This window comes from Pangasianodon hypophthalmus, chromosome 14, assembly GCF_027358585.1.
Source record: "Pangasianodon hypophthalmus isolate fPanHyp1 chromosome 14, fPanHyp1.pri, whole genome shotgun sequence".
NCBI lineage: Eukaryota > Metazoa > Chordata > Actinopteri > Siluriformes > Pangasiidae > Pangasianodon > Pangasianodon hypophthalmus.
The window spans coordinates 16,448,805-16,475,579 of NC_069723.1; the positions used below are offsets into that span (position 1 = coordinate 16,448,805).

Sequence of the window (26,775 nt, forward strand, 5' to 3'; positions counted from 1 at the left end):
ACCTTGTTGATGAAAGATATCAGAGATGAATGGCCAGACTGGTTTGAGCAGACAGGAAGGCTACAGTAACTCAAATAAACACTCATTAAAACTGTGGTGAGCAGAAAAGCATCTCAGAACACACAACACATTAAACCTTGAGGTAGATGAGCTACAACAGCAGCAGATCACATCGGGTTCCACTCCTGTCAGCCAAGAACAGGAATCTGCAGCTCCAGTGGGTACAGATTCACCAAAACTGGACAGCTGAAGATTGTAAAAAAGACCAGAAGATATTTTTCCAATTTCAACTGTCCGGTTTCAGTGAGCCTTTGCCCACTGTGTGTATATACAGTAAATAGTAATTCCTATCACCCAATTTGGATGTAAATATCATCAAATTAACGCTGAAAGTCTGCACTTTAGTTCAACCCCTATATACTGTGATAGACAGCTAAAATAACAATATCTTTGTCAATGTCCAAATATTTATGGACCTGACTGTATATTGATCTTTATATGTCTCACAGAATAATGAATCAGTGGACAGAGACTTAGGATTGACAAAAGCTTTATTTATGAAATCAGCTTTATTATGCTTAGGTATGTTATCAGTTTGCATCCAAATAACATTTTTCAGTTTCTTAAATTACACAAATAGTATAAAACAAAATCACAAGTGTCAATTATGCTTGTCTATAGGTGCAGTAAGAAAACGTTACTCATAGCTTTTCCAAGGACAGCGTTGGGAACATTTTATAACCATAAAAATATATTTTTATATATTTGTTCTATGTTACATGTGGCACTTAGAATAGCTTTTTACAGTTGCGTTTTAATAGTGTCATCTTAAAAGCTTAATATTTGCTATGAGAATAACTGTGATATAGGCACTTGCTCCACATTCTAAAGTAACCCTTAACAATCAATATTTTAAAAGGCAAGACCAAAGATTGTACTGTATATACAGTACAAAGGTGCCTGATTTACTATGAAGTGCATGTCTGTATCGTGCTAATGTGCACTTTTGTTCCTGAAATGCCATATTTATTATGCACAGAAGTAGTGCTTACATGCAGTACACAAACCCCTTTTTTGTGGATACTTCTCTACCATTTTCTTCTTCACAAGCTAACCGCTGCTTATCTTTAGCCTAAGTAGCCTGTGGATTAGAAAAGGGCATTACGATGTATCCAGTGCATAAAGAGCAAGACGATTATTTACTACTGTACTTGGAGGAAAGTTATTCTATAGGCAGAACACACTGCCTGGTATGAAACCATAGAGACAGTCTATATTTACCACTGCCTTAACCTCTAACTAATTTTTCTTTAACTGATTATCAAAAAGGAAAACTTGTATAAATGTCATCATAGTAAAGGGTAAAGGTATTAATGTGTGACTAAAGTATTTGGTATAAAGGAGCCTAATATATTCAAGTCTATTCGACACATCAGTTTAACTTGGCTTGAATAAAATCCGTTCTGCCTTCCATTACCTTCACGAGTTGGTTAACATGCACTCTGATCCTACTAAGATAAACACTCCTTTCTTCATATTTCCAGATGACTTAACACAGGCTCTCAATGTACTTAGCATCAACTCTCAACAAAACTGTTCAGCTTCCCTATACATTTTTTCCACAACATACTAAATCATAATTATTAGGCTACTGCATGTAAAAGTATTTGGTATAGCTTTTATATAAGACAGGTTCTAGAAACCTTTCCTAAGGAATAATTTAAATCTTCAAATTAAACATTAATGTTCTCTCACTACTGTAACTAAAATGCAAGAGTATGATTCTGCTTTCTGAGTCCCTGGAAAAAAGTGAACAGAAACAATCAAAAAGTTCTTACTGCTAACCCTGATTTTCCTTACATAAGGCAGAAGCTTCTCAGACATCAAATTATTGTTCCCCAAATTAAGCAAGACAGATACACAGTGCAAGAAATATGCACTGATACATTGTTATTTCTTGGCTTCAAAATATAAAATCATAAAATAACAACAATATTAAATTGTCAAACACAGAAATATAAATATTGATTAGTTTGCTGGAAGTTCACAAGTGGAAGCGAAGCCTCTGGCGTCTCATTGGCAGAGTGTAGCTCTATCTGCGGCTGTGTGACGGGTCACTGGTCAGGATGTATCCATCATCTTGAATTGAGGCGAGGAGCAGTCTGCAAAACAACAAGACACACACTGGACTGTATTCCACTGATAAATATGCTCAGATATTTATACATACCTCAGACTATTTGCTTCGCAGGTTAATCACAAAACACTGCATATCTGCATGCATATTGTATAAATATAAAACAGCTCCCTAAAAATCTGCTTCTATTTCCACAATTCAGGACTCTCAAAAACATTCTGCTATACTATGCTGATTAATAAACAGTTTGGGATGGTTTTTTTTTTGTAGGTTAACTGACTTGATGCATGATTGAACTGCACTGTCACATGTTATGTCATGTTATGTCAACCAAACCTGTCAAATATACCATAACAATTAAGGCTGCATTCAAAATCATATTATAAAATTATTCATCAGTGCAAAAAAAAAAACCAGTGTTGATTCTACAGTATCTGCACTCAGGCAAACTGCATAAAATAGAGCGCCACTATTGCTCCTTACTCTCTGTGACCAATGACTATAGAGAAGAACCACATGACCTTACGCACGCAGCTGAAGTGCGGAGAGTCTCAAGAGGAAAGAGGAGAGACAATGTAGGAAAGCTGTGAGTGATTTTTAAAAGTCCACTTGTAGTGTGATGGAACAAATTTGTCCTAAACAAATGTTTAACATTATGTACTACAGATTTAATTCTCAACTACTAAATAAACAATGACTACATTTATGAAATGAATGACTGGAGTGAGTGAGCCTTAGCTGCACACGCTGTCTCACTCAGAACTCGCCAGTGATTCATTACACGTAGAGCATGTTTATCAACACTGCTTTTTACCCACAAGTGGTTCATGAGTTATTTGGCAGAAAAACAGACTAATGCCATGACTAATTATTAGTGGGGTCATGACTAATTAGTGCGTGAGGTCATGTGGTACATCTCTATAGTCATTGGTCACAGCAAATATGGAGCAATAGTGGCACTCTGTTTTACACAGTTTGCCCGAGTGCAAATATGATAGAATCAACACTTAATTATTTAACCGGCTGTTAATATTGCTGGTTTCCTTTTAACTTTTGGAGGAAACACTCTGCTATTGGCATGATTAAAGTTTAATCATGCCATTATGATTACAGTTTTATACTAAATAATGGTTATTTTTATTTAATTTTGCTATTGCAGTACAAATTTGCAGTAAATCAGTTCAATTCAAAACGCAGAGCTGTGAGTCATAAACATCCGTAGCTACCATGATCTACTACAGTAATGTGAGAATTTTTTTAACATCAAAGTATCGTGAATAAGAATCATATTCTCAACACTAAGCCAAAAAAAATCATAATTCCGATTTCATGATTTTATCATTAGCAATGTTAACTGCTAGCTAGCTTAATATGCACACTTTATTGCTAGATCTGACCAAAATCTACCCACAAATTTGACACAAATACAAATCTTTGAGGATTAACACATTAATTAATTGGCAAACCAATTAATTCCATTGTTTATGAGTTCTGGACTATTTTAATGTGTTAATGTGCATCTACTGAATTGGTGAATTGCTGGCAGAAGGGGCACCAGCATAAACTTTACTACAGGCATTTTCGCAGCGATTAGTTATGAGGCGATGCATAGTGCCACTCCTTACCACTGAAAGGTGTCCGTTCTTAGCTTTGGCAATGAGCAGCTCAGAGCCGGATGTGAAATCAATCATTCCTTCTTTTCCTTGACACACTGTGAATGTTATGCTGTTCAAGGATAAAAACAAAGAAATTGGAAAGCTGAGAATCCAAACATTTCTTTAATTTCATACCTAAATTCACATTAAGTACACATGCATGAGGCTGACCTTCCCTGGCTGATGTTGATGTTGTTGATCTTGTCGGCACAGATTGCCACTTTGGTTAACGTCTCAATCACATGATCGCTCTGTAGAACTGCATCACCCTATGAACGAGATACGAGTTTATATATTCATAACAGTTTACAGCTTCATTTTTTACACCAGCCAGTCTGCTGTAGTCATCCTTCCCAGAGCTTCTTTTACTCTCACCTTCTGTTTGTTGTCCTCACAGGCAACATGGAGGACAAAAATGCCATCGCTGAGGGAGCTGACAGAAATGCCTAAACAGGTTAAAAAAGGGACGGTTAATATTTATTATTTATATTGTTATTTATGCTCACTATATATTATTTTCATTTGCTGCTTCACCTTTCAGAGTACTGTAATCAATGCGTTGTTTCAGCTTGGTCTCCTCTACTATGATCGCACTGCTGCCAGTCAGTAGCAGCTGCCGTGAACGCGGTTTGTATCCTCTTCTGTCATATTTAGTCACTGGAACAGCATACTGTAAAGAGCCACACACTAGACTTAACACCATATACAAAACAACTCCTACATAAGTTACACTCATAGGAATTAGAAGTCCTGTGTGATTTTGATGAATACAATATCTATCATCTTTCTCTTGAAGGCTAAAACTGTTTGTAGTGGAAGCTGGTTTCATACTTCTGGTCATAGCATAGTTTATCCTGTCTGTCATAGTAGGCTATTGGAACTGTGGTGTGTATTTATTTCTTTTTTTAACAGAAAATAACACAAATTGTGAAAAAAAGAGGTGGATGCCATGATGACCTTCTAGTTGTACCCCATCCAACAATAAATGCATACCTTCATCTTCTCACTGCCCAGAGCCTGGAGCACTTTAGGATTGATATCCTCCCCATCTAAATGAACACACACATGCTAGAACGTTACAGTACACAGCAGAGAGAACAGATTTATTCCATAGAGTACTAATGGATTTTGGACATTTTGCCATATACTCAATTTTGCCCTTGTTAAATTCACTTTATTCTTTAGAAGTGTACATAAGTGTACTGAAAAACACATGAAAACTTGTAACATGTAAATGAAAACATGCAAAAATTCTTTCTGAGCTTGTTTATTTGAGCTATGAGTGAGAAATAATTGCTATAAAATTACATTATGCGCCTGCCAGCAATAATATCCTTCCATGAAAATCAAGTTGTAATAAAATAAACCCTTATTTACTTACAAGCACAACTGGGATCTAGCTGAAAGCCTTGAATTTCAACAACAAATAAATCAGTACAGAGAAACACTTACTGAGCCTTGTTCCCACAAACAGCTTGGCGACACTCTGAGGGTAGTTGTCTTTCTTGTCCTTAAAAATTTCACTGGCCACCAACTTCTGCTCCAACTAAAATGAAAAGGAAAAAGACAGATGCTCATATTTAGCACAGGCAAAATGAGGAAAGTCCCAAGCTGAAGTGTGAAAAATCCTCTATGAATTTTACAGCAGTAATGAGTCAGTGCTCTACCTGGTGCTTCCATTCTGGGTTGATGCTCTTGCAGTACTTCCACACCATGTTCTGCATACACAGCTTGCGCAGGTGGTCTGATGCCTGGTATACATCAACACACCGTCATACGTCACATCCACACCATACTGTATCCAGTATATGTTAGAATAAGTGAGGGTTAAAAGGAAATGTAGTCAAACCTCAGTCAGGGCAGGTGGCGGTGTAGGCCAGCTCTTGTCCAGTACTGATTTAGGCAAACTCCTCTGTAGCTTCATTAGGAATGAGTAGCGCACGTAGTCAAGGAAGTATTCGTTCTCAGGACAGCGTGGCTGATGGCGGTACATGAATCCTTTAATGAATCTATAAGGAAAGGAAGATTTTGAGTCAAAACAAAGCCTAGCTACAAAATTTATAGCACATTTGTCATAATAAATTGACACTTTGCATATGAGTCTCTCTATAAAGTTTATATACCATAGCACTGTTGAATTCTCAATTCTGATTGGTCAGAAGGTGTTGATTAATGTTCTACAACAGCAGCTCTGACAGTAGTGCCAGCTGCAACGATTACAATAATTTATATTTACTATCTAATTCTTTATCAGTTCTGTAGCAACAATGCACACAGGGACTTGTATAGCAGATGCTCCACATTAAAAAAATTGGAAAAGTGAGTCATTTTTGATGTGTTTTCTGTGATGAGATTTATTTAGCACTTTTGGAAGGAGTCTCCAGTGTCACCGCTTTGTAACAGTTAGAGGTAAGGCTGTTCCTTTATGTTTTCCCACACTGGAATATCTTCAGGATGGAGGACTTTGTGGCTTCTTGCAAACATAACCAGCTACATAATAAAAAGTGAGAGAGGCTGGTAAGGGATCAACTGTTTATAGCTGTTATAACAGAGGTCATAACAGGGACCAGCTTGTTTTGTGGATGTTCCACAACATTAAACATAACTATAAATGAATAAAAAATACTTCTTGGCAAATTCCTGTGGTTTAAGGAATAAAAGACTTTGTGACATGATGGTATTGCAAAAGAATTAACATCAGGGTGCTAACAGTAACTCTGGGCTGTGTCACAAATAGCAAACGGGCTTTTGTCCTATACTAGCACACCCCAGTATGTTTTATCCCCTAAAAATGTATTTATAATAAAAATATGATCCATTTCACACTAATTAATGTACTATATGTACAGAGGGCATTTGTGAGGCAGACACCAGGACTTTAGTTTGGCCTGGTGATACCACAGATTATTCACAGTATAGTCAAGCTTCCTAGAATAGCACTGTGTGAGCACAATATTGATTAGGGCTGTAAAATTAACCATATTTTAAACCATATTCCTGATAAAGTAAACATAATGGACTAGGATACTGGTATATGCAGCTAAAGTTAGAAATTTATATTAACTAACTTTGTAACAATCCAACTATTTTGTTCCTAAACAGCAGTTTCAATACTGAGTGAAATAATTGTGATTATCTGCTTGGCCTTATTCTGCAGTCCTAACAGAAATAAAATAAAACACAGAAGTAAGATCAGAGTAAGATACTGAAGCAGACAGACCTGCGAATGGTGTCAGCAGCTTGTCTTCTGCGACATGCTCTCCTGCGGGCCAAAATTCCTCTCCACCAGGCCTGAATCAGGATGGCTGCAGAACAAGAACAGTAAAGTGGTCAATTTCCTTTTGGACAAGAGAAATAAAGTTACATAGACATTCAAAATGAAACTATACTGTCTTCAAGAAATGCTCTAAATGAGGCATGATCAGAACTCTTTCCTCTTTTAATCCATACCTGATCGTCTCATTTTACGGTATTTGGATTTCTGACAACAGCCCTTCCAGTTCGCCTGAAGCTTGGTTGCTGTAAATGCACAGATATTAATCATAAACGTGCTTTGATATCATGCATAAGCATATCAATATCATATGCAGCAAGTAGGCTTGTTATGGTTTGTCTATATTCTGTATATTGATACTGGGGGAAAAATAAGTTTCCTACCAAGACTGTGTTTTCGGACTTCTAATGCATCTTCTGTTGCAAACAAGGTCTTTGGAAAACGGATGAAGATTTTGGTCCTAAAATTGAAATTTGTAATCACATTTTTAATCAGTGTTGTACAAAAACCATGTGGAAACATCTGGAAAAGGGGCTTTTGGGGTATAACAAACCTGCCAAGTTTGTACTCCTCAGGTTTGTAACCCAGGTGCCTGACAAGTGTGGAGACTCCATCTACCAAGCGGCCGTCCCAGTTGGGCCAGGTGTCCGGACACAACGACTTATACCTGTGGCAAAACAACACATAACGTGAACTATAATACAAACTTATCTGGGTGAACCACACAGCACACATCACAAAGCTGTGTTGGCCAATGGTTACTCTAAAATCCCCCAGTGAAGAAATACTGCACAGGAACTGAAAGTGCTGACACTACATTTACTGTATTTGTATGGGAACAAGGACTGCATTTCCCTCTGGCTTTAAACAAACAGACAGAGATATCCAGTAAGAAATGCTGACCTCTGGAGGAAGATCTCGTAGCGGCGCCGGTAGGCAAAGCCCGCTCTCCTTACTCTCAAATTCTCCATCAGGCCCAGATACTTCACTTGATGTCTGATCAAAACATCATCAAATCGGCCTGCAGAGAGACACAGTGTCCAAAAGATCAAATTCTACTTCAAATCCAGAAATTCTTGATATAAAAACAAAGATGTCTTCCCCGCCAATAACTCTAGCCTTTCTTTTTGCAGATTTGTATGCCTGAAATACCTTTAAAATATACTTCAAACAGGAAGGAAGCTATTGATGGAAAACTATTTCAGACATTTGAGCTTGCTGTGACCTTGACCCTGTTTGGATCAATTCCAAAATCTAATCAATTCATCTGATGACTCCATATAAATCCTACAAACATTCAACCACTTGCTCTTCTGCGCTAATAATCTCGTTCAGACGGTCTGACAAACCTAATGCCTCCACCATCTTGTGGCGGAGGCTTGTAAACAACTCAATATGTAAGGAGTAATACACAACAGGGAAAATAATCAAAGACAGGGTGGTGTGATGCGGCCTGACGCACGGAAGAGTTACTCTTACCACCCTGAAGATGAATATTTTCCAGTAACAGCATGAAGAGTTTTATTCCAATTATACCACAGCAATTTGGCAACGATTCCATTTTTATTACATTAATGAACACATATCATCAGCCTCTCTTTTTTCTCTCTCTTAAATTTAAGGGTTCCACCAGACAAGTGCCTTCATAAGTTACTACAGAAACATTTTACAACAAGCATATTAATATAAATTTAAATTGTAGCTGGCAGTACTGCCAGAGCTGCTATTATAGAAAATTAATCAACACCTTCTGATCGATCAGATTTGAGAACCGAACAGTGCTGTGGTATTAATTCAGTTTAATCACACTCAAAACAGTAAAGACAGAGAAATGGAGACAGAGAAAAATATAACGAATAATACGAAGCTTGCAGCGTGGATGGACAGAGGACAGAACACAACAGCAGTATAACGATTGGAAAGTAATTTTCCAGCACAGACAGAAGAGATTTTTTCACTCCTTTTACTAAAACTTTCACCACATGGCTGTGCTGTTCATCATCAAACCAAACAGGGTTACAGAACTAGTAAGACAAATCACAGCATCTGAGCAAGAGAAACACAAACACACACCAGTCTAAATCAGGGAACTCACCAGCCTGCTTGGCATCGTTAGGTTTGATGCAGCGCACGTATGACGGTTCCTTAGACATGAGGATTTCCATCAGCTTGGCCAGGCTGTTCTTAAACTGGGTAGCCGTCTAGGCACAGAAGAAACAAAATAGAGGAAAGAAAGAGAGAATGAGAAGAGTGAAGGATTGGAAGAACACACGTCCTAGTGTGCAGATCCAGCCAGGCGGTGACAGTGTGGGAGAGGATGGCCATCAACAATGCATACAAACAGCTTAGCCACATCATCAGCAGCAGCCCACTCTCTCTCAGCCAATGGCCTACTGCAGAGTGGGCACACACACGCACACACAATGACGAGTGTGACCTACGAGTCAGGGCATTCCTCACAGTGTGGGCACCTAGCAGAGATTCCCCTATACATCACTCGATTTAGATCATGTTTAGCCAGAACTAATGTTTTGATGCAAATAGGAAAGATGATTCTTTCTTACTGTTTCTGGCCGCTTCTTGTCCGTTAACTCTTCCCGGTCGAAACACTGAGTGAGGATCTTGTTTTCTGACATGCACATCACCTGCGACAAGCACAATCACAATCACAGACCCAGACATCATCATATATTACAAAGTTAGATCAGCGAAAATGGAGCTACAACACAATGTTTGTGAATTGTCCTAGTCATACTTCTCTCCAGTCCCACACACTGACCTCTTTCAAATTTCTGAAGAGGAGATCATTGTTCTTGTCCAGAAAGCCTGGGAGTGAGAAAGAACACAAAGGGGTCAGTAAACATGCTGCTGAGCAGAGCCTGAGTATCAGCTCTAGCTAGAACTCATGACTCGGGTATTAGAGCGTCCTCTAGTTCGGTGACCGTGTCTCTGTCCACTCCCTCACCGTTTACATTGTAGTTGACTTCTCCGGCATAATGCAGCAGCCTGAACTCATCTCTACCCATCACTTTCCGGGTCTTTCCATCAGCCAGCTTATGACTGAGGTAGAGAACAAAGCAGAGGCAGAAGATGTTTATAAACTAGAACAATCCAAAAGTATATTGAATTAGTAATAATGATGTCAAAGGATAAATATTTAAAGGAGGTTTATAATCTAATCTCTTCATACTACATCTGTAGCATATGTGTGATTTTCACTGACAAGAATCTCAACAATTCTAAAAGAAAATAATGTGACTCATTTACTCCAACACACTTCTAATGGAAGACAAAGGGCAGATTTTTGTAGAACTCTTTCACGAATTCTTCAGCTACATGTAGAGCATAAAATATCAGGGAAAGCCCAAATACCCAACATTACTTCATGTGTATTGCTTCAGTATAGGAAAGTTGAATAAACCAACATGAAAAACAACTCTGATAAGACGTTCACTCTGCTTCTTCCTAACGTTTTTATTGTTAGAGTGTAATGGTTGTAGTTTTAAATTTGCATTAGGTAGTCATGTATTTGACAAAATTTATTGACAAAATTTAATCTGTCCTCAGGCTCCGAGTGTGTTTTGTGTAAACAGAATCACTCATAAATGACAAATAGAGATTAGACTAAAAACACTGGAGTATTCTGATGTGTGTATTGTAATGAAGTGTGACTGACGTTAAGAAGTGAGCATGGCCGCCTAATGTGTCCTCCAGCTTCTGTAGGAAAGTGAAGTCTGTGGCATCTCCTGGCCTCAGACATTCCTCATCCTACAGAGAGAGACAGAGAGAGAGTATGACATTTTACATGTATTAATCCAATAAATAAAAAGAAAAATCTACATAATAAATAATTATATAGACACACATACAGTACATGTAATGATTCACTAGTTAAATCCTAATTAGTGATTTTCTTTTAAAAATAAAAATTCTTTATTTACTCTTAGTGGTTTTGCCTGCAAACTCATTATCTCATTAAACACAGAGCACACAGAATAAGATATACACTCATTGACCACTTTAATAGGAACACCTGCACACAGTTGAAGATTAGAAAAAGACCAGGTGATGTTTTCTTATGTTCAGCTGTCCAGTTTAGGCGAGCCTGTGCCCACTGTGGCCTCAAGCTTCAGTGTGCTGTGCATTCTGACATGCTTTTTCATTCACTATGGTTGTAAAGAGTGGTTATTTGAATTATTTGAACCTTCCTGTCAGCTCAAAATAGTCTGTCCATTCTCCTCTGACCTCTCTCTATAAAAAGGCTTTTCCGCACATAGAACTGATTGTCACTGAATGTTTTTTTTTTTTTTTTTTGCTTTTCACCATTCTGTGTAAACTCTAGACTGTTTTGCATGAAAATCCTAGAATATATGCAGTTTCTGAAATACTCAAACAAGCCCGTCTGGCACCAAAAAAACCCCAAAAACATGCATGTTCAAAGTAACTGAGATCACACTTCTTTCCCCCATTTTGAGGTTTCATGTGAACATTATTTGAAGTTCTTGACCAGAATCTGCTTGATTTTATGAATCTGTTGCCACATGATCGGCTGATTTTATAATTGCACGAATAACCAGGGGTACATGTGTTTCTATTAAAGTGTCCAGTGAGTGTATACAGAAGAAAGACAGAGAAAGGGTGCTTGTGTGTCAGAGAAGGGGAGAAATCTAGCAAAGGTTACAAAAACTGAACCAGAGGTGAAGGCATAACTCTAAAAGAAGAACTGTGTTTAACTTGGACACAACATAGCTATTACTGGATATCCAGAGAAAACGCTCACCAAGATCGAGATAATGCCTTTGAACTTCTCCTCCACAAGATCACAAATAATCTTGTTATTGAAATATTGCACAGGCTCCCACTGCAAACAGAAAAAGAAAAACATCTGAGAGTAGGACTACATCTGCAACAAATGACTTTTAATCACTCATTTCCATGTTGGTCACACAGTTATGAAAGCAAATATCTGTAGAATGATAGGAATTCAAAAGCGGCCCACTCCAGGCATGTGATCACAAGGCATGTGGCTTTCTTTAATAGTGATGATTTTATGATGCTGTGAGAGGTCGACACTATCAGAGTGTAGAAATGACACAGAACACATGCTTCATCACACAGCAGCTCAAAAATGTACCCTTTAAAACAGGCATATAATAGGCTCTCAGAGGAACTCCTTCTCCCATGACTCTGAACACAGTAGACCAGTGTAGAAGTGTAAGACGTGTGTGTGTGTGTGTGTGTGTGTGTGTGTGTGTGTATATATATGTGTAGGTGCGTGTGGAGGGAGATCCTACCGTGATTCCCTCAGCTTCATACTCCTCTTGTTCTGATTTCAGGGTCAGCTCGATGAAGAGTTGCTGCAGCTTCTCATTGCAGTAGTTGATGCAGAACTGCTCAAAACTTCACAAACAGAGACGAGATTTATTGTGTGACTGCCTCAGCTGCTTGATAACAGTGTTACAGCTTTTCAAAAAATGTAGTTGAATATTTTTAATTCAAATATTAAACTCCATACAGGTACATTACGTATTAGATTGTGAACACAGCCAGTATTTTTAATTTTTTTTGGAAACAGTCCCTCCCCTCACTCCCCAGGAGAATGAAACTAAGTGTGGTCAAAATGTGAAAACTGTCACATTGTGGTTTTGCCATATTTATTTTTCTTTTTAGGTGGAAGCTGAAAACCTTACTGGAGTTTCTAAATTAGCACCAAACATGTGACAGGCAAGTGTTACTGCATCATAAAATATAGAAGAACCTATCGTGTTTATGCAAATGCAGTCCATGACACACATTTGGATATTCATGAATTTTCATTCATGAACATATTCATGAATTTCTTGATGGGGTACAAGTGTACAAGGCATCTTTTTCTGTTACCTAATAATTAATAAAAAATAAATAAAATTAAATTAAATCAATACAAACAATAAAGATGGACTAATATTAGGTGACTTTAAGAGAACAGTAAATTTTCAGCCTGCTGGATCATTATTAATACTCAGTGAGCCATTCTTTCTAGCTTTCACAAGTACAACCTAACTGATTCAGTCCTATTACGCTCCTTTACATGAGGGAATTACTGTAATATAGCACTTGATAAAACCCAGAAGAAAGCAGGAAACCAGCAGCACATCACAACAATGTTATTTTTGTTTACCACATGCAAATTTAATTCTACCAGATAAAGGACAAACATTTTGCTATGCTAAGCAAAGTGCTCCATCTACTCACCTATTTGTCTGCTAGTGCATGAACTTCCTAATGTAATGCACTTAATTATATAATAATGAGTTATAATTCTATTGTTCATACTCAATCAAAAAAATTAACACACTATGACTGGTTAAATAAGACACTAAAGTCCTCAGTACACACACCTGTTGTTCTGGAAGACCTCGAACCCATAGATATCCAACAGGCCAATGACAGATGTACTCTTACCACTGAAGAAGTCCTCCTGAAAAACAACAACAATCACAGTAAACACAGTGGGAAGATGCAGAAGATGGAACATGTACTGCAAAATGATAATTAATAAATATTAAAATAGGAAGCTGGCTCCAAGTGTTAGAAAATTCAACTCAAATTTTCAAAAGTCCAGTTACATAAAATTCCATCCTTACAAAGGTCTGGATAAGCAACTATCATGACTGAATGGTGATAACATTTACCTTTAATGCTTAACCATTAGTGATTAATTCCTAGCTAGTGTTTCATATCCATGTTTTGTTTTATAGTATACTTCACATTTCCACTTTTGACTAGCTCAGCTGACTCTGAACAGATGAGATACAGATGAGATGAGTTTTAAACATGAAGCGGAGAATAAAAACAGCAGGACAACAGGACTTCTCTGTCCATCTGTCTTTAAACATTATGTTTTCGTCATCAATAGATCATACTCCAAATATTCATATTCAAGTGGGGAAAAAAAAAAAACCTCCGTGAAAACATCCCTTTCAGACCTCTCTATCTAATCTCTAGTCTGATAAACTTCCTTCAGCTGAATAATTTACATCAACGCATATCACTGGATAAAGTGCAGCAGAGGATCTGCTACAGAAGGTGTGTGTTGGTTCATGTTTAGAAACCTGGAAATGCTGCACTACATCCATTTTTTTTTCATACATTGGTTACCTATGCTACAGTATATTTTAAAGTGCTCAGTTTGGTCCAGTGAAATTCATTCCATCCAGCAGCTGAAGCCCCTGCTCTATTCAGTTTGTCATTTTGATGATATGCCACTGGAGGGAGCCAAACACTATCACTTCTACTGTTGCTCGCGGAACCAATATTACACTGATAAACAGTGTATAAGTGTGTATAAGTGTACCTTGAAGGCCAGAGAGGCGTTGATTTTGTTCACGAGCCAGGTGAAGGTGCGTCCATAAATGGCTTTAGATAAAGCATCTCGCGCTGAGGAAGCCTGCTCCTGATTCAACGGACTCATCAGCTGTAAGACAGACATATAAATAAAAATGTCAGGCTTGGTAACACACAATCAATAAATTTGTCATTAAACTAGCTTGCACTAGAGTAAAAGCTGAGTTACATAGTGCAGTAGTGTAGTGACTAATAAGCATCATACCTCCTCTCCTTTGGCAGTAATCTTCTTATGTGTCAGAGCCTCTTTGAGAATGCAGCTATCCACGCCTAATAACTGCAACATCATAGTAAAAGAAAATGTTGGGTCAGCCTTGACATGCACCATTTGGCTTTACACACCATATCTTTATATGCTGTTTAATTCAAGACAAAACAATACTGGTTTGTTCTGGTGTATACGGGTTAAAGATCAGAAGGGTTTGCACTGTGTAACAGCCATATTTCATATTAAAATAAAAATAATGCAAAAGGATGTGGTGGCTCAGAGGAAGCAGGTGTTAATCTTTGCGTTACCGAGTACGTGTCTGTCATACGATAAGGGAGAACTAGATAGTGGATGGGAAGTGGGGACACCTAAGAGAATTTTATATATATATATATAATGTATAATTTATTTATAAATATATATTTACATATAAAATAAAATAAGTGCAATTTTTTGTGCACTATCAAAACAGCATAGGCTATTTGATTATGTGATTTATTTTACAATTATCTTAGTGACATTTTAAAGGGTTTAATTTCCATTAACCCAATTTAGATTCTAATTTTGCTATTAATCTTCAATAAATATATTGTAATTGTATTGAATAAATGTAAAACCTATAAATTGCATTTTTAGTTTTTGCTTTTTTGAAAACCATTTTATGCTCAATTTTCTTCAAATGTGCAACACACTGGTAGTGCTATTCAACAGCTCCTGCAGGAGGGAGGGAAGCGTGTGATGGGGCTGGAGTCTTACCCTGGCTAAATATTTAATCTGGGTGTCTACGGTAATGTAGGCATTGCCACCATCCTCACTCCCGTACTGAATATTCCCCAAATGTAGCACACTGGCAATGATGTTTAATAGCTCCTGCAAACAGAGAGAGAAAACATGAGAGAGAGAGTGTGAGAGAGAGAAGGACAAAAGAACAAGGGGTAAAAGGGCAAAACAACATGGTTATATGCAGAGCAATTTGAAGACACTTTATAATCTTCCATCACATCCCACATGTAAACAGATGTACTCTGGCTCAATACCATAAAGTAATTACAGTCCTTCCAGAGAAAGTCAGAATAGTTATTACACTAATCCTTCCTACGTATAACCTTGGTGTTGCATATTACAGGAGGGCTCTCACTGTAGTACCGAATGTAACAATAAACAAATTTCAAATAAAAATAGAAACATTTTCAGTAAGATGGTTATTTAACATCTTTTTATGGAAGGAGTTTTGGGTGTCAAAGACCATTTTTCTGCCATGGGAAAGTCTTCAGGATAAAGGACTTTGTGCTTACCAGTTTCCCAGCAATAAAACAAGCTGCATATTTATTTTTATTAACTTCGAAAGAGGAAGAGGAAAAAAATGTCTTAATATTGAGTCTGGTGATGGAATGACTATTTATAGCTGTTAACATAAGTGATTACAGGAACTAACCGTACTAACCTCCTCAAAAGGATTTCTAGACCGATAGGTACACTTAGTCCCTGACCTAGTGAACTTGCATGAGGATGTTTGATTGATAGAGACTACAGAGCACTTCTGTGAATTGCTGTGAATGAAGGTATCTGCTAAATGCCACAAATGTAAATCCCATACACGTAAACGCAAATGTAAACTTATCTCATGGACATTTCACAATGTTAAATGTAACCATCAATGAATAGAGTATGACATTGTTCATTAATAAATATAAATGTTAGCAAATTGATGTGATGTAAGAGGATTAAGAGCCTTTGGAACATGCTGTTATTGGTGGTAATAATAACTCTGCTACGCACCCACCGCATAATTGATTATTTTCCTATAACAGCACATCCTGTCATGTTTTATTCCTTACTTATTGTTTGGTAGTTAATGTCAATTGCTCATTTTTTCCATCAGGTGTATGTGTGTTGCACATGCCATATTGTAAATTTCTTCTACTTCCTTTAAGTATTTGGGTATGAAATTATTTTTACTAATTCTACATCTACAAGCATTGGGCTCTCTTACCTCCACTTCATCATCGCTGAACCCAATGATGCTCAGAGCTTTTCTCACCACCTTCCAGTCGTTGCGGTCATTAATGGAGCTCACTTTAGGACAATTACCCTGTAACACAAACGCACACACTCATACAGAAGAATTTTTTCACATCAGTGCCATTTACACACATTCATTAAAAGCTTCATTTGATATCCAAATACTTAGTCTTCATCAGTGGAAAACATGATGTGGCCACAGGTCATAGTGTGGCTATACTGTTGTCCCACTAGTGTTGTCAGTTTTATGAACGGTTACGGCATTCATAGATAATCACCATATACAGAATGACACCATGCGCAAAAATGAAATTAGTTTCTGTGTGGTTAATTATATAATACTAAATATAAAGCAGAGGGAGTGTGATCTATTCAAGTTTAGTTTATAGCAAAAAAAAAAATGTGTAGAATCCTCACTTTTAGTGAAAACTCCATAGTCTGCACTGAGCTTTGGAATTACTGGGGCTGTTGACAGGCACCAGTTGTAACCAGTGAGTTTTTGCTGTTCTTCAGCCTTGAACGTCTCTGATAATAATAGCTCGCAGCATGTAACTAATGCTAGCCTCAGTTAGTCTGTGTGTGTGAGTGTGTGAGAGAGAGAGAGGTTTTGTCTAATGTATATGAAACATATTCAACTGCATAAATAATAATAATAAAAAAACAGAAAAGTAACACTAGCAAGTCACTGATGTTGATTTAGGTTTGTCGCTTGTCCTGTATGAGAAGTAGCCAAACTGTATACAATCTTCTGTACAATTTATACTCATCTCTGTGTTAAACCGTCTAACAAGTTTGAAATATAACAGAGTACAACAAAGCCCACTGTGATCAATATGAACCAACACCTTCATGAACATGTCTGAGATTGTTCACTGGCAAAATTCAGATCTGAGGATAGGAGACCTGACTTCAAGATTTAGATTTATTTTTAGTCAGGGATTGAGTAAACATTAGTCAATACAGGTTTATTTTGTTAACATTTAAATAAAGTGAGTTAATAAATGTTACTTACTGCTGCTTTGGTAACATTGCATAACGTTTATTAATGCTGAAGTTCATGGCTTGTTAATGTTAACTAATGCAGTAAATAATGTTCGTTGAGGTCACCTTAATGAAAAGCGTTACCAATCTGAATTTAAGAAAATGTCATACTTAAGGCTTTTAAGTTCTAAAAGGTAATTAAAGACCTGTAGAACCTTTAAAGGCAGATAAAAACAACATTGAGAAATGAGCTATGAATTCAAACTGAAAGCTGAATATGCGCGTAGCCTCGAAGGCTGTATGTAAAAGAGAAGTGCAGTCACGAAGCATCAGCAGTATGAGTGGGTGTGTGTTTGTGTACGTGTTTCCTCCTGACTCCCTGCAGGCAGAAAGACTCATACACACACTCAGCAGAAGAGAGGAAGTGAAGGGAGGGAGAATGACTATTAACTTCCCCTATTAAACGCCAGGGGATTGCAGAAATATGAAGAATGTGTGTGTGTGTATGTGCTGATGCGTGTTCTCAGTTGTCCTGACCTTCACGAGGTACTGGTACTGCTGTGCGTTCCTCTCCAGGCCGAGTCTCCTGAGCAGATCCTCTTCGCCGCCCTCAATGAGCTGATAGAAGATGTGGAAGTTTCGTTCTCCATGGCTCTGGTGCACGACACGAGATTTCTCCAGCAGGTAGTTCAGGATGTGACCCCCAACTGGAGCACCCTGCCAACGGGAAAAGCCAACGGGAATAACAGTGGGAAGCTGACGTACACATATACACAGTACAAACACATATATACACGCAAGGGCATACAGGTGCACAACCCCACCCAAGCAGTGTAAAAGGGAGGCGGTACAGATGGGTATGTATGAATATGTATGAATATTAACATCAGTGATATACTGTAGTTCAAGCATTATTCACGATTACAAGTGTACACATCCTCAGAGAAACATTTTACCTTGAAGTCAAACTGGATGTCCATGTATTTCCCAAAACGGCTTGAATTGTCATTGCGCAAAGTTTTAGCATTTCCAAAGGCCTGAAATAGAGACAAATGAGAGAGAGGGAATGATCATGATCACATTTTTAAATGGTTTATTCTATTAGGATGGCTGTTTATAATAATTAGTGTTTCGGTCAAATTTGTTAACAATATTCTATTTAAAACAGAGACTTTCTTCATACTTCTGTAACTAGATTATATTTTTTCTAGAAACTTTTAGGCAAAGAATATGCATGCTAGTTAGCATAATGTAAAATCATGCTTGTTATGATATATTGGACAGGTTTTGCTGCCGTTAAACAAATCACTGAAAACACAAATCAAATCTAGTTTCAGATACAGATATCCTATTTAGCTAGCTAAGTTCTTTAAGTGGTAATTAAGTAGCTCATACCTATTAGGGATGACAAGAGTTTATGTGGGTATTTCTAATTTGCATATTCATGAATATTCATAGACCCTGGCATTTCTATATGAAATTAAAGGTGCAAGGTGTGGATGTTCCTAGGCCATTTTAAGAGAAAAAAAATTTTTAAACAATTTATTGTTCTGTCTAGATTATTTTGAAGGTCTACAATGGCATGTTCATGGACACTAATAGCTTGCTGATTATAAAATGCTAATATCACTCCTGGTAGGATGTGGGTTGTTACCTCCAGAACAGGGTTGGACTGCAGTAGGCGGTCTTTCACGGTCTGCACTTGGTCGCTGGCAGGACAGGTGATGGCGTAGTACTGCAGAACCTTCTTAGAGGCTTCCGTCTTCCCAGCACCACTCTCTCCAGAGATCAGGATACACTGGTCCCGTCTCTCCGTCCGCATGGAGCGATACGCATTATCAGACACCGCATATCTACACCAAGAAGAGGAAGGGTGATAGATCAATTACTAAACAATGTGTTATAATAACTTATAACACACCGCTGTTGAATTGTGGATTCTGATTGGTCAGAACTCTGACAATAGAGACAGAATTAATATGGCATCATTTCTATTGTAACAACTAACACACAGACGTGTACAGCAGATGTTTCACATAAATGGGTTAAAAATACAGGTAGTTGTTAATATGGTCAAGTTTTTTTTTTTTTTTTTTTTGTGAGGAGATGTTTATTTAGTATTCTTGGAAGAAGTCTCCAGTGTCAGCGTTTTGCAGCATTCAGAGTTTAAGTTCTTTAAGTCTTTAAAATCCAAGTTTTATGAGAGGTCTATGGATTGTGATTTCTCTTTAACATGACAAGTTGCACTTTTGGTCTCAAGTGAGAGACAAAAGACATGCTGTTGAGGGGAACACCTGTTTATAGATGCTATAACGCAGGTGACAACAGGAACTAACTTTTCTTGTGGATGTTCCACAAGATGAAACATAACTATATCGACGCAAATGTCATCTTTATTTCAAATGGAATGTGAACACAAACCCAATGCTCATTCTGTAGTGAATAACAATAATAATGTAGTAATATTACAGAGGTTGCTGGCATACTATTAATTAATTATTACCATCACCCTCCACACACAATTTTCTCCCTAAATTAGTCATGGCCAATTCCCACCCATCAGGCACCTCCCCCACAGAACACAACAGCTGCCAACATCAGGGGCGGAGCAAAGCACTATCCACCACCTTCTGCATGCATGAGCTCACAGATGCATATGATTGGCTATTGTCTCTGTGATTGATAGACAGAGAGAGAGAGAGAAAGAGAGAGAAAGAGATGTGTGCCACCTTCCAAGAGCATGGCCAATTTTTCTCTCTTGGCCATGGACGGCTGTGGCATTATCAGGATTCGATTCACAATCTCCAGTTGATAGGGCGAATGCTTTTGTGTTGTGCCACTTGGGAGCCCAATGGAAAAAGCTTTTAAGAGCTTTGTGTTATCAGTCATTTCAGGAGGACAGGAACGGCACTAATGAAGGTCTGTTATTTTAGCCTGCTTGCACCACCACTGAGATAAACACTTTCAGTGCTTACATGACCCTGTGATGAGTGTGTAAGGAGAGTCCCATTAGAGCACTGTACAGGAATCTCGCTCATACATCATATCTGCCCTCTGACTTGCTCTCTGCTCACTCCCTCAAAAACAGAGGACTCAGCAGGCTAGAATGGGAATGTGTAATAGCCGCACCTCCCCACTACACTCCTCCCTCACATTAGCTCTTAGCAACTGCCAGTACAGCCTAGGCAAACACGTTACTGCTGACAGGTCATTCTGTGTCACTGAGAGGAAGTTTATGGAAATGATGAGAAGCATGGATTTGGGCTGCACAATATATCATCTGTTATCCATTACTACTGTAATGGCTTTTGCAAATAGTGATATTGCAATATGAAAATAACCACTATACAAAGCAATTTTTATTGGGTTCTGTGAGCATTTGGTTGCCAGAGGCTACAGGGCTGAAATGAACTGAAATAAACTTAATTGGGATTTTTACTATTTGACTTACAAAATATAGCCAAGTTTGAAGTAGTACAAAAGATTTTTTTTTATTTTGACACAAAGGTTAATTAAACAAAAGTAGACATTTATTGACTGCATAAGTATTCACCCCACTGGGTCAGTACTCGACAGAACAAACTTTGGCTGCAATTACAGCTTCTGGGATATGTCTCTATCAGCTTTGCACATCTGGATCTTGAAATTTTTGTTCATTCATCTTGGCAAAATTACTCAGGCTCTGTCAGACTGAGGGTTGTAGTGTTTGGGGATATTCTGTGTAGATTCATGACATATAATCCTAATGAAGTCCATTTCACTTCCAGGTTATTACACTACAAAATGTAGAAAAGTCCAAGGGGGGGGGTGAATACTTATAAAAGGCAGTGTAAAGTAATACTGGATTGAATAATATCTCACATGTGAGGGGAGACTTCATAGAAGTTAACGCCTCTGTACCGCTCCATATGCTGCTTGGTGTAGATCTCCAAGTCTTTATAGGGATTCACCGACACCAACACTGAGCCAATGTACGTCTGTAAAAAAGAGAAAGAGAATGATGCTCTTTCGCAGAATAAAAGCACCAAGACCTTGGTCTTCAGTTGGAACGAGAAAGAAGAAATTCTTACATAGATGAGGTTCTCCTTGAAGCGCTTGCGCAGGTTGTCAATGAAGGCCACCTCGCTGGTGTGGTTCTCGAGCAGGACAAAATCCTGCACTCCCACCCGGTCCCTGGCTGTGAGGGCGCTCTCCATCATTGCCCGCACACTGTCACTCCCCACCGCCTGACACACACCCACAGGGACACACACAGAGGGAGGGAGGAAGGGAGAGAGAGAGAGAGAGAGAGAGAGAGAGAAGAGAGGGATGAGATGCATCATAACACAACCACTCTAGCACACCCCCATTGAAGGCCCTGAAGGAAAACATACTGTACATGGCTAGAGCTCATGGCTGAAAATAAGTTTAAATGTAAAAATCCATAACAGAACTTTGAACAGTTTAGTGTTTATGTGCATATGCTGAGTGTTTTAAGATTAAGTTTCTCAATCTGATTTATTTTAGTTGTTCTCTCCTAACAGTCCTTTTAAATGAGACCCTAATATTTTTCATTCATCTTCAGTAACTGCTTCAGTAATCCTGGCCACAGTCATGGTGGATCCAGAGCCTATCCTGGGAACACTGGCACAAGGAGGTACATCCTTCATGGGACACCAGTCCATCGCAGGACACCATGCACCTACACAATCGTACCTAGGGACAATTCAGAGTAGCCAATGCACCTACTGGCATGATTTTGGGAGATGGGGGGAAAACCAGAGAACCTGGAAGAAACCCACATGGACAAGGGGAGAATATGCAAAAGTCAGAACATGCACAGATAGTAACCTGAGCTCAGGATTGACCCGGGGACCCTGGATCTGTGAGGCAATACTCTTACCCGCTGTAATCCAGGATGCTAGATTACAGGCTAGGTCTCAATAACTAAAGTAACTAATTATAAACACAAGTTATGATAACGTGTTAAAACCACAACACGAGAGAGCTAAATTTCCATACTTAACCTTTGTGTTCTGTTCACTACTTGGCAGTGTTCCATCTTATTACCCCACTCAAACACTTTAGATTTCTGCAATACAACAGTAGCATTTATTTTGAAATTCCCAAACTATCCTCTCTTCATATCAATGATAATCATTAAAGACAGTACTAATAAAAAATGAGGCCCCAAAAGCCATGTTTGAAGATCCTTTGTGTGTGTAAATATGAGATGGACAGGATGCTACAAGAAAATCACCTATTTGGGTCAGATTTACAAACACCAGGCATTTTAGCATGCGTGCCATCATGTTCACTGCCTTTGAAATGTAAATCATATAAACAACATCACTGTGCATGATCATTAGAGAAACTAGTACTAGAGCTAAATCACATAAAGCGTCATGTTGCAAGAATCTTTTAAGCATTCGTGCTCTTTTAGTAAAAATGTACATGAGTAATGTTGATCTAAAAAAGAATGCAAGCGCTAAATCATCCAGCTGTGCACTTCAGTAAAAACAACACAACCAAACTCCACCTAAACTAGCAATGATAAATACGACAGCTTGACAATTTTACTTACATCCATGAAAGATTCAAGATTTTCGACCACAAATGTGTTCTCCAAAATGGAGGCGTGGGTCTTAAGCAGCATATTCCTCATGTTACCCAAATCCATGATTTTCAAACAGACCTATGCACCCAGTTCAATATTCAATATATACAACAACTAAATGGCAAAACTACGGACCTCACTCCTGAAAATCAACAAAAAAATAACATGCATTTTGCTAAAAGAAGCAAAGCTTCACTTTCCTCCTTATTTCTGACCATGGATGCTTCAGAGACCCTGATCTGAGAGCTGTAACTGAGAGTCATACGCACACTCAGGGACACACACACCGATGAACAAATGTGCGATTATGCGCTGAAACACACACAAACACATTGTGTGAATACACCAGCTGCCAGTACTGTTGTTTTGCTATTGACACAGCAGCACCCATCCCCGAGAGAGAGGGAGAGAGAGAGAGAGAGGAAGAGAGACAGAAAGGGAGCACCTGAGAGAGCATATTAATTAAGAAGCATTGAAGCAGATGCTACTATTGCAGTAAAGGGAGAAAACAGAGGGGGAAAGAGTGAGCAGAAAGAAAAACACAGAAGAGAGAAGCTGAAACAGTAAACAAATGTTTTGCTAGGAAGTGACTTCACTCTCAATCCGTCATCTCACCGGCTGTACTAATAACTCCCTCCGTTCAGTGCTGGAGTCAGGTCCCTCTGTCTCTGTCTGTCTTTCACTAGCTTCATCAGTCACTCTTTCCCAGGGTTGCTTTGCTTCCACTCCCAGGCATAATACAGGATGACAATGCCTATATGTCTATATCAATAAGCTATGATATCATTCTCTAAACAAAGCCCTATCATGTGATTTGCTCATGTCCATACCACAGTTAAATCATCTGGGTGTGTCCTGCAGTGGCTAGGTGTTCCCTCATATTACAAAGGCACCTGGCCCTGCAATATTGGAGTATGAAACTTCCTGCATACACTATCAAGCCCAGAGCTATAGCAGAAGGGAAATGGGCCCAGGAGATTTACTAAGCAACAGGCATGTTGCTCTGCTCTAGAGACTCCTTGGTTACATATGGATCTGTGCTCCAGCTTACATCCAGCAGCTGTCTAAATGTAAAGAGTCCCCAAGCTTGGACTCCTCAAGCCTCTGGGACACCTTGCAATTGTCTGCAACTACAGTCAGCTGGGCTTCTGTCTGTCCATTAGGGCTGCTTATTTTAATAGTTTTTTTTAACCACCTACAATATATGGCCAAAAGTTTGTGGACACCTGACCATCACACTCATATGTAAGCCTTCCCCAAACTGTTGCCACAAAGCTGGAAGCACACAATTGTTTAGAATGCCTTTGTATGTTGAAGCTTTACAATGTCCTTCGCTACAACTAAGAGGCCCAAACCTGTTCCAGCGAAGGACAGTGTAAAGCTACAACATACAAGACATTCTATACAATATTGTGCAGGATGTAGTGTGCAGGGGTGTAGGGTGTAGTGTGCAGGGGTGTAGGGTGCCTAACAACAGTGCCTGATCCCACTAGTGCTCTTGTGACTGAATGGTCACAAATCCCAACAGCCATGCTCCTAAACTTAATGGAAAGCCTTCCCAGAAAAGTGGCGGTTATTATAACAGCACGGGGGGAACAGATCTTGAATGGGATGTTCAAAAAGCACATATAGGTTTGATGGTCAGGTTCAATCCAAATGCAATTTTAATGGAACTGGGAAAGCATCTGTTAATACAATATGTTTCAAATCTATGTTTTAACACAATGCAGTGTCCTCCAGATTTATTGGCACCCTTCATGAAAACAAGCGAACATTTATAATAATAGGAAGGCTTTCTTTCCTCCAGTGCTTCCAACAGCTTGCTGTTATGAAAGTTGTGTTGTGTCGCTGGCTCAGATGACTGAAATGTTTTGTTATAGCCACGATTCTATTTAATGGCATGTTTAACTGTTTATGGTCATGGATGCAAAAGGTGTGCAACCCTGTATTTATACCAAATATTTATACAGCAGAATTCCTGAGGTCCGAGAGCAAATGAAAAAAAATTGTTTTAAAGTATTATTGCAATTATTTTACATATTCCTTATGGTTTCAATCGTCTGGCATGTTTCCGAGAGAAAATACTAATATTTCTTTCTTAACACTGGAACAGGGCTAAAAAAAAAGTTTGGTATCCCACGATCTAATTTTTGAAAAATGCTATGCATGCATTTCTTTTTTATGCTATGCATTTCGTGGCTGCAAGGCAAAATTATACAAATTAAATTGATTCCTTTTTCTCTCAAACTGCTTTTAATTTATTCTTGACAAACAATAACCTAAAAGAAGGATGAAGGAATGCCCTCATGCACATGCAAACTTTTTTTTTTCAATGCAAAATTGAACCACAGCCGCTGGTGACCGTAAAGCTTGAGCCAACAGAAGAATCAAAATCAGTTCAAGGTGAAAAAGCATCAGAGGGCTTTGTTTTCCGATTAATTAAAGATTATCAGAATTAAATGACCTTAGGTGGTGGAACAACGCACACCCTCCCCTGCTATGCTGCTGCTTTGTCCTTCCACCTCCCTGCATTTGCTCACTGGGGCAGGGGAGAGTAGAATTTCACACAGCACTCCAGAGAGCCTTGTGCACTTGGGGCCCTGTGGGGAGTGTGTATATGCGTGTGTGTGTGTGCTTGAGGAACTGGAGACCTAGCGTCCTTAAGGACCCGGTCACAGCTCACAGAGCTTGTTAGAGCTTGTTATCATGCCATCTCTTTTGACAAATGTCCTCTGGCAGCTAAAAGGGAAAACACTTTGTTAAAGCAATAAAACCATGGAATTCAGCCAAAACATGATGGACAATTCCCGAACAAGAAAGAAATTCCCAGGTCTCAAGTCTACTTCTCTCTTCGTTCTTTAGGTGATTGCTCCATTACTGTATTGTTCCTGGATGGAATATAGTCTTGCCTTCCTGCTCCCTCCCCATAGCTCCTTCCCTGCCTGCACCAATCGTCCAAGCTGCTTTGCTATTCGGTCGCTTTTTCCAAATCAAGCATAAGGGGAAAAAAAAAAGTGATGACGGACACAAACTGGCAGGAGAAAAACGTTAACTTTTTAGCTAGCCCCTTTGCCTTCAAGTCTCTCTTTTTTGCACCCTGCTCTTCTTTCTGTATCTCTGTTGCAATCGTGCAGAGCCAAAACCCGCAGCGACTTGAGAGTACAAGAGTGCAGTACTTCTTAAACAATGATTGCTCTTTATCTGACCTTCCTGGAGTTTTACCTCTTCACCTTGAAAAGTCCAAACAATTGGCACTTGGTATACAGAGGGATGATGTGAAGTCTGCAAAGTTATAACCCTGTCCAGTGCTTCTCACATTACAAAGACATCAATAACCTCTGGAAGAGAAAACAAGGAATGGAAAGGAATTACACCTCCTAGGCATTTTAGTCAGAATAACATCACAAAAAAAAAATAAATGAGTCAGCCTTTAGCAATCTTCATACTGTACCATTTAAAGAAAAGAGTTAATACACTCATCACCTGGTTATTTGAGTAATTCCTGTAAAACAGGAC

At 38.6% G+C, this 26,775-nt stretch overlaps 1 protein-coding gene across 5 annotated transcripts in view; it reads right to left on the reverse strand.

Annotated features, from left to right (window-relative positions):
- Positions 1-533: 533 nt before the first annotated feature.
- The window catches only part of myo1cb (myosin Ic, paralog b), a 50,197-nt gene continuing 23,955 nt past the window's right edge, over positions 534-26,775 (reverse strand). For all 5 annotated transcript variants that reach the window (XM_026934696.3, XM_034310540.2, XM_026934698.3 and 2 more), the window contains 31 exons: positions 21,734-21,889; positions 21,525-21,640; positions 19,318-19,516; positions 18,620-18,700; positions 18,201-18,380; positions 16,654-16,752; positions 15,417-15,530; positions 14,658-14,729; positions 14,403-14,522; positions 13,447-13,526; positions 12,361-12,466; positions 11,847-11,927; positions 10,743-10,834; positions 10,032-10,126; positions 9,846-9,892; positions 9,631-9,711; positions 9,162-9,267; positions 7,970-8,087; positions 7,620-7,733; positions 7,450-7,526; positions 7,243-7,311; positions 7,013-7,097; positions 5,642-5,801; positions 5,460-5,543; positions 5,245-5,338; positions 4,786-4,841; positions 4,327-4,462; positions 4,168-4,238; positions 3,964-4,061; positions 3,763-3,862; positions 534-2,162 (listed from right to left, as the gene is read on the reverse strand). In XM_026934696.3, the coding sequence (XP_026790497.1) occupies positions 2,136-2,162; positions 3,763-3,862; positions 3,964-4,061; positions 4,168-4,238; positions 4,327-4,462; positions 4,786-4,841; positions 5,245-5,338; positions 5,460-5,543; positions 5,642-5,801; positions 7,013-7,097; positions 7,243-7,311; positions 7,450-7,526; positions 7,620-7,733; positions 7,970-8,087; positions 9,162-9,267; positions 9,631-9,711; positions 9,846-9,892; positions 10,032-10,126; positions 10,743-10,834; positions 11,847-11,927; positions 12,361-12,466; positions 13,447-13,526; positions 14,403-14,522; positions 14,658-14,729; positions 15,417-15,530; positions 16,654-16,752; positions 18,201-18,380; positions 18,620-18,700; positions 19,318-19,516; positions 21,525-21,640; positions 21,734-21,889 (3,114 nt within the window). In that variant the 3' untranslated portion in view covers positions 534-2,135. The remainder of the gene's footprint in view (positions 2,163-3,762; positions 3,863-3,963; positions 4,062-4,167; positions 4,239-4,326; positions 4,463-4,785; positions 4,842-5,244; positions 5,339-5,459; positions 5,544-5,641; positions 5,802-7,012; positions 7,098-7,242; positions 7,312-7,449; positions 7,527-7,619; positions 7,734-7,969; positions 8,088-9,161; positions 9,268-9,630; positions 9,712-9,845; positions 9,893-10,031; positions 10,127-10,742; positions 10,835-11,846; positions 11,928-12,360; positions 12,467-13,446; positions 13,527-14,402; positions 14,523-14,657; positions 14,730-15,416; positions 15,531-16,653; positions 16,753-18,200; positions 18,381-18,619; positions 18,701-19,317; positions 19,517-21,524; positions 21,641-21,733; positions 21,890-26,775) is intronic.